The sequence below is a fragment of the Panthera tigris genome, chromosome D1 (assembly GCF_018350195.1).
Source record: "Panthera tigris isolate Pti1 chromosome D1, P.tigris_Pti1_mat1.1, whole genome shotgun sequence".
Classification (NCBI taxonomy): Eukaryota; Metazoa; Chordata; class Mammalia; order Carnivora; family Felidae; genus Panthera; species Panthera tigris.
This window is the reverse complement of record NC_056669.1, coordinates 100,772,388-100,780,881: the sequence shown is the minus strand read 5'-3', so window position 1 is coordinate 100,780,881 and position 8,494 is coordinate 100,772,388. Positions and strand designations below refer to the sequence as shown.

The 8,494-nt window shown below is 38.1% G+C and overlaps 1 protein-coding gene across 1 annotated transcript; it reads left to right on the top strand.

Moving 5' to 3' along the window:
- The first annotated feature begins 3,598 nt into the window (after window positions 1-3,598).
- LOC102960277 (olfactory receptor 5M11) lies at window positions 3,599-4,546 on the top strand. The gene has a single exon (XM_015540512.2). The coding sequence runs from the start codon at window positions 3,602-3,604 to the stop codon at window positions 4,544-4,546; it is 945 nt and encodes a 314-aa protein (XP_015395998.2). The 5' UTR covers window positions 3,599-3,601.
- Window positions 4,547-8,494: the final 3,948 nt, after the last annotated feature.

The following is an 8,494-nucleotide window of genomic DNA, read 5'->3' as shown; positions in this document are numbered from 1 at the left end:
AGGGTTATTTTGAAGACATTAAATTACCTACTTGAAAGTTGTCCACACAGAGGAAGTCCTCACCAAGGAGTTCGCCCATGACCTGTGTGTGTCAAAATGCTGTTTATGACTGTCCTTCCCCAAGACTTCGATGTTCATCAGCGGGGACATTCTGAGCATTCTGTATTTAAGAGAGGAAACAGTTTCAGTGTGAAAGAAAAAAAAACGGAAAATCAGACCGTTGTCAAAATTTGAAGATGAAACTTTTCGTGTGCCTTCCCCAGAGCTCGTAGGGCAAATAGGAATTCTGACATTAGGGAAAATAAGATTGAGTCATCTGATTAGCTTTCTGATCCCAGAGTGTCCCAATTAATCCCCACAGGCGTGATTCCCCATGTAACACACATCGCTGCTATTCTTAAATCCTTCTGAGATTTGCTTTAAGACCTGCCCCTACCTCCCACATCCTGGTATAAATGCAACAACATTTTACAGATTGGAAAGGCCTCAGTGAACTTCCTCAATCAGAGGTGAAAAAATAGTGCATTTCACAATCAGAAGTAAGTCTTCGTGTTTTTATGTTCTTTAGTTTTAGTCAGGAGGAAATTACTTAAAGTGTCAAACCGAGGCACAACAGTTTGCTCCTTGTTTGCTTGAAATATGCCCATGCCATCCCTTCTGTTCTCAGGTCCTGAGTTTGAACCTCACTGAGTTTTCCTGACAAGAGGGTCATTGACATTTCCATTGATCTCCCTGGATAACATTTTACAGAGCTGTCACTGGTGCAAAAGAACAAAGAAAGGTAAAAGGTCTACTATCATAGAAAAATGCAAGGACATTTTCAGACATGGGGTGGAGCTTTCCCTAAGAGACGAGTTCTTGTAGTTAGAGCGTGGCAATCTATGAGCCTTTTACATCTATCTATCTATCTATCATCTATCTATCATCTATCTATTTTTTGTGGGGGAAGATTTTGAGTTTGTGTATTAACTCTGGTTGAGGATCCATAGTTTCAATAAATATTTCATGAGATTTATATTTTAAAAAGGAGGAAAAAAAGAAGCTTAAGTTCCATTTTTTTTCAATGAATTCTCACTAAGAGTTTTATTTCTTAACTTTACAAACTTTTTTTTTCAGAAAAAATCTTTTGTCATTTACCTATAATTGAATGGGCTACAAAATTACTCTAGACAACTTGCCCATTGAGCTCTGTTACCCTCTAGCGCATTCTCACTAGGGCTGAATCCTTTCCTTGGTGTTTTGTTTTATTTTGTTTTTCTTTTTTTTTCTTAGTCTTTTTTTTCTTCCTTTCACAGGAGTGAGGGTGATCTCCTTCTATATCCCCCGTCATCAGCTCTGTTAGTCTCTGTGTTCCAGGACCCACTCTGAACCCCCCGTTAAGAATGTTCACCTTTTGCTCTGGCCTTATACAGGCAGCTGGGTCGTCTGTGACGTTCTTTCTGTAAGCACACGCTATGCTATTCATTATCTTTTTTTTTTTTTCTTCCCATTTATCAGAACTTCTGCTCTACTTTCCAGTGGGTATTTCTGGATCCCACACAAGTCACCATCTCACGAATCAAGACTCTTTCAGTTCCCACAGGTATTCATTAAGTGACATGCGACAAATGAGTTTTTCTACAAATGAAAGCCTTAAGTCCAAGTTCTATAGTGTCTGTAAATCTGTAAAGCCCACATTCTGATCTTTTACTTTCCATCTTTCTCTGTCCTGGGGACCACTATCTACATCCTTTCTGAGGGTTCCTGGGTGCAAACAGATGTGAAATCATCTAAGCCACCCTACTGATGTGTGTCATTTAGAGAAATACACTGTTTAGAGGGCAGTTTCCTGCTGGCCACTTCCTGAAGAGACACTGCCACTATCCACAAAGAAAGACCCCACACGGTGACTTTGCCTCTGTTCCTTGTCCTTCCTGGAACACCCTTCGTAAAGTAAGATTATTGCTTGTTCTCGTCCTCCTTCAGTTTGTTGCCAAAAAAGGTCATCTTTTCAGACGTGCTTCCCCGATGTTACTACTTAAAAGCTGAACACCTGCTTCACGAAACTCCATTTTTTTCCCTCCTTAACAATGCCATTTGAATCACCATTTACTTCCTTGCACTAATCTGTGTCTCTGTCTACTGTATGTGAAGGTCGGAAGGGCAGGGATTTTGAAGGTGGTTTTGTTCACTTTTGCATCGGCTGTGCCTCATCACATGATACTTATTTTATGAACATCTAGTTTGATATCCACAATGACTCTTGAGCGAGGTAGAACAGATATCATCACTCCCACTTACGAATGAGGAAATGAAGTAACCCACGGTTAAGGATCATTGCTCATTATCAGCAAGTGTTGTTAGTGTATTCAGCAAATGTTAAGTACCTACTCTCTGGATAAAGGAGATAAAGCACAAAAAGACATTGCTGTTGTCTCTCTAAAACCTATACTAAAGTAAGTTTCAGTGACTCATTTTGAAATGAGACAAGAATTGGGCAGGATTCAAAAAATTGAATATGAGAGGAAGGGCAAGAAAAAGAACATTTGAGAAAAAGGAAGATGAAACTAAGCACCGGTTATGATGTAAAGGAGAGCAAAAAACCCATAGAATTTGTCCTACTTCTGGATGGGTACAAGTTGTGATTAACAACTTAAATACTAACCATGCAAAACTTACTTCCTTATCAGCACATTATATATCTATATTGCTGTAGACTGTTCTCAAAATAATGAGTGAGAATTCATTTGATTAGATGATTCTTCACTCGTTTATTTGCTGTAAGTTTATTCGACCAAAGTGATTGTCCTTTTTAAAATTGTGAATCTGGGAACATCTGCATTATAATCTCCTGGTTACTTGTTACATATGAAGTTCCCCATATCCCACATGAAAGTATCTCACATAAACTTCCTATAACTTTTCTTAAGAAGCCTTCCCAACAATTGCTTTGTACACTAAAACTCAAAAAGCTCTTAATTCTCCTGAGGGCACGACATCATGACAAGCTCCATTGGGATGCAGAGATGAGTAAAACATGTGTAATTAATCCATTTTTCATGCTTCCGCTATTCTTTTCTTTTTTTTCCTAAAATTGAATCTGTAAATGTGCAATTAGAAGCCACAGTTCGATAATGAGCTGGACTTTGTCCCTGTCCCGGAGGAAGGAATATATGAGGAGTGGAAAGTAGATAGAATGAGAAGAAAAGTGATAGAATGTGCTACAGAGTGAGTTAGAGGTATGTAAGGTGTGCTGGATGCATAAAACATACTGCACCTTATCGGATAAGTACAGTTTGAGAGGAAAAAATTTTGAAGGGGGAGAGGGGACGTGTAGCTCGGTTGTAAACATGGATAACGGAATAGGTATTATGTACAGTTATCTATAGGTATAGCTATAGGTGCGACTACAGTTATACAGAGAGAAATATAATAGTAATTCCGTACAAAGACAAATGAAATAATGGCTTAGCAGAAGCACAAAGTCTGTTTATGGTAACGTTCATTTTGAATGACACATGGAGATATTGAGGAAAATCATTTCAACAGTCAGAAGTAGGATTTGTGCCTTTCTGTCTGCTTGACTTCCATTGTTTCCAACGCAGGTCCAGACTCTCAGAAAATGTCCATCTCAAACGCCAGTGCAATAGCAGAATTCATTCTCCTGGGGCTCACAGACCGGCCTGAACTCCAACTTCTCCTCTTTGTGCTGTTTCTGGTTTTGTATCTTGTCACCCTCTCGGGCAACCTGGGCATGATGCTGTTGATCAGACTGGACTCTTGCCTCCACACACCCATGTACTTCTTCCTCACTAATTTGGCCTTTGTGGACTTGTGTTACACCTCAAATGCAACCCTGCAGATGTTGACTAATTTCTTATCGGAGAAGAAGACCATCACCTTTGTTGGCTGCTTTACACAATGTTACATTTTCATTGCGCTTCTCCTCACTGAGATTTACATATTGGCGGCAATGGCCTATGACCGCTACGTGGCCATATGTAACCCTCTGCGCTATAGTATGAAAATGTCCAGGCGTATCTGCCTCTGTTTGGCCACACTGCCTTATGTCTATGGCTTCTCAGATGGGCTGTTCCAGGCCATCCTGACCTTCCGCTTGAACTTCTGTAGATCCAATGTCATCAACCACTTCTACTGTGCTGACCCACCGCTGATTAAGCTTTCTTGCTCTGATACGTATGTCAAAGAGCATGCCATGCTCATATCAGCTGGCTTCAATCTCTCCAACTCACTCTGCATCATCCTGGTGTCCTATGCCTTCATTATTAGTGCCATCCTCCGGATCAAATCGGCAGAGGGCAGGCGCAAGGCATTCTCCACCTGTGGCTCCCACATGATGGCTGTGACCCTCTTTTATGGGACGCTCTTCTGCATGTATGTAAGACCACCAACAGATAAGACTGTAGAGGAATCCAAAATAATAGCTGTCTTCTACACTTTTGTAAGTCCGGTGCTTAATCCATTGATATACAGTCTGCGGAACAAGGATGTAAAGCAAGCCTTGAAAAATGTCCTCAGAGGAAATAGGTCGCTAAGATGGGACTGACCCTGATTTCCAATGAATCGTCACTAAAACTTGGGCTCAATATCTTTGTATTCTAATGATGTATTTTTATATTCTCTATGAATAAGTCTCAAACATCTCAGCTAAAAATCTCAAGTCTGGGGAAAAGATGAGCTTCACTTATAAATCTGCATTCTTGCACCTCAACATGTGGTCCATACACCAGCAGCAACAGTATCACCTTGGACTTTGTTAGAAATGTAGGATCACCACATTCTGCACCTTAGATGCACTATATCCAAACTTGTGTTTTAATCAAATCATAGGTGATTTGTAAACACATTAAATTTGAGGAGCACTGTTGTAATTGAAAACTCCCACTTAGTATGGCATGGAACATTCCCGTGTTCTTATTGTTTACAATGATGATGTTCTCAGTTCCACTCCTTACGTTAGTTCTATTCTTATTATTATCTATCTTTTGGGGCTAGGAGTGCTTGTGAAACACATCCTTCTGTCCATCTCCTCTGAGTTACTAAGTAAATCCAAAAAGCATGGATCATGATAGTCTTCCCGTTCCTTGTGAATGTGCTCATATAATGGTCAGTGTGGGAATGGAGAAGAGAGGAATAGGGTGATCTTTTTTTTTTCCCTAGCTCTGAGTTTGTGGATCCAGTCTATGACCTCTGAACTATAGGGACCTACTTTTTCCCTCTGATCTGCAAGCCTGAATCTACGTACCCAGGTCTAGGAAAAGAAAGAATGCTTTCAGTATCACTTGGATGTGAAAAGTTTAGAAATGCCGGGCAATGTCCTTTTTCTTCATTTCTAGTTTATAAGTGAAAATTTGGATTATTGATTTGAGTGTTGCTTTTTCTCATATAAACATTTATACCCTTTACCTAAACACCACTTTAGCCGAAAACTGCTAATTTTTGGTAATTTTTACATTCATTTTGCACTATTTTCTTTTTCTTTCCAGCACCTCTTCTTTAACCTTTGAGCTATTATAGAAGATAGTGCTTAATTATTGTATATTTGAGAGTTTAAAAGATATTTCATTGTTACATATTTGTCATTTCGTTCTGTTGTCAGAGAACATATGCCTTATGATTTTAATCTTGGAAATTTACAAAGTTTAGTGTTTTATTTATAAAATGAGATAAAGTTATAAATTTTATTTATAAAATGAGAGATAATTGACATATAACATTGTGTATGCTTACAGTGTACATTGTAACGATACATGTATATGTTATGAAATGATTATCACAAGACTGTTAACACATCTTTCATGTTGTATAAACACATTTTTTTTCCTGTGGTGGTCACGGTGAAACATTTAAGATCTACTCTCTTAGCATTTTCAAGTATACAGTACAGTATTGTTAACTACAGTCACCGTGTTGTACGTTAGATTCCCTTGAGGTTATTCATCTTATAACTGAAGGCTTGTAGCCTTTGACCAACATTTCCCCATTTCCCACATCCCCCCCACCTGACAACCAGCCCTGTATCCTCTGTTTATGTGAATCTGACTTTCTTAGAATCCACATAAAAGTTAGATCATACTGGGCCCCCCGGGTGGTTCAGTTAGTTGACCATTCAACTTTTAATTTCAGCTCAAGTCATGATCCCTCGGTCATGGGATTGAACCCTGTGTCAGGCTCCATGTTGAGTGCGGATCCTGCTTGAGATTTTCTCTTTCTCTCCCTCTGCCCCTGGCTCCTGCTCTCTCTCTCTCTCTCTCTCTCAAAATAAACAAACATATTCAAAAAGAATTTAGATCATATGGTCTTAGTCTATCTCACTTATTTCACTTAGTATAGTGCCCTCATCCAATGTTACAAATGGCAATTTCCACTTTTTAAATGATGGAGTAATATTCCGTTGTATATAAATACCACATCGTCTTAACCGTTCATCTGCAAATGGACACTAACATTGTTTCCGTGTCTTGAATCTTGTGAGTTTTGCTGCAATGAACGTGAAGGTGCACCGATCTCTTCAAGATTATGATTTCATTTCCACCGGCTGTACATATCCCCAGAAGGGGGCTAACTGGGTCATATGATAGTTTTATTTTTGATTTTTTGAAGAAGCTCCATACTGTTTCCATATTGTCTATATAGATTTATGTTCCCATCAGCAACGCACATGGGTTCCTTTTTCTCCACATCCTCTCCAGCACTTACTATCTCTTGTCTTTTTGATAATAGCCACCTAATAGCTGTGAAGTTGCATCGCGCTGTGGTTTTCCTTTGCATTTCCATGATGTTTTGCGATAAGCAGCTTTTCATTACCTATTGGCCATTTGTATGTCTTCTTTGGAAAAATTTCTATTCAGGCCATTCGCCCACTTCTAAACAGGCTTATTTGTTTTTGTATTAAGCTGTATTTTTTTAATATATTTTGGATATTAGTGTCTTCTCTGATATATTGTTTGCAAATATTCTCTCCCAACCCATAGGTTGTCTTTTCATTTTGTTGATAGTTTTTTTTTTTTTTTTTTTTTTTGCTGTGCAGAAGCTTTAAGTTTGATGCAGTCTAATTTTTCTTTTCTTGCTTGTACTTTTGATTTCACATACAAAAAGCCATTGCCGAGACGAATACCAAGGAACATTTTTCCTATGGCAGGTTTTATGCTTAAGTTATTAATTTATTGCAAGTTAATTTTTTATGTGTGGTATAAAATAGAGCTCCAATTTAATTGTTCTGCATGTGGTCATCCTCTTCCCAGCACCACTCACCGAAGAAACTCTCCTTTCCACATGGAGTATTTTTTAACTCCCTTGTCAAATATTAGTTGACCGTATATGCACGGGTTTATTTCTTGGCTCTCAATTCTGTTTCTTTGGTCTATATGTCTGTTTTTGGTACCAATACCATCTTGTTTGTACTACTATAACTTTGTAAAATAATTTAAAATCAGGAAGTGTGATGCCTCTGGCTTTGTCCTTTCTCATGACTGCTTTGGCTATTTAAGGTCTTTTTGTTGTTGTTGTTGTTCCATATGAATTTTAGGATTATTTACCTTGTTACAGTGAAAAATGTCATTGGATTTTTTATTGGAATTGCATTAGATCTACAGATGGCTTTGGGTAGTATGCACATTTTAACAATTTTAACTCTCTTTCAATCCATAAACACTGGGTATCTTTTTGTTTATGTCTTCTTCAATTTCTTTCATCAAAGACTTTTTGTTTTTAGATTTGCACAGATTTCTTTTTACTTCATTTATTTACTTAGAGAGAGAGAGAGAGAGAGAGAGAGAGAGAGAGAAAGGGAGGAAGAACTGAGCATACAAGTGGGGGAGGTGGAAAGGGAGAGAGACAATTCCAAGCAGCTCTGCACAGTCAGCAAGGAGCCTGATGTGGGACTCGAACTCAGGAGCTGTGAGATCATGACACGAGCTGAAACCAAGAGCTCAATCTACTGATCTACTCAGGCACCCCAGTGGACAGATCTTTTCATGCTTTGGTTAAAATCATTCCTAAGTATTTTATTGATCTTGGTGCTATTGGATTTTTTTCTTTATTTCTTTCCCAAATAGTACATTATTAGTATGTAAAAATGCAACTTATTTTTTACTTGTTGATTTTGCATTCTGCATAAACTTACTGAATTTATTTATTAGCTCTAACAGTTATTTGGTAGTGTCTTTAGGTTTTCCTATGTAGAAGATCTATTATCTGCAAATATAATTTTACTTATTTCTTTCAGATATTGGATACTTTTTTTTTTGCCTAATTGTTCTAGCTTGGACTTCCAGTATTTTGTTCACTGGGAGTGGTGATTGTGGACACCTATGTCTTGTTTTTAACCATAAAGGAAAGGTTTCACCTTTCCACCATTGAGTATGATGTTAGCTGTGGGCTTGTCATATATAGCCTTTATTATATTGATGTATGCTCTTTTTATACCCAATTTGTTGAGAGTTTTCATGATAGGACATTGAATTTTGTCAAATGTTTTTCTGCCTCTATTGAG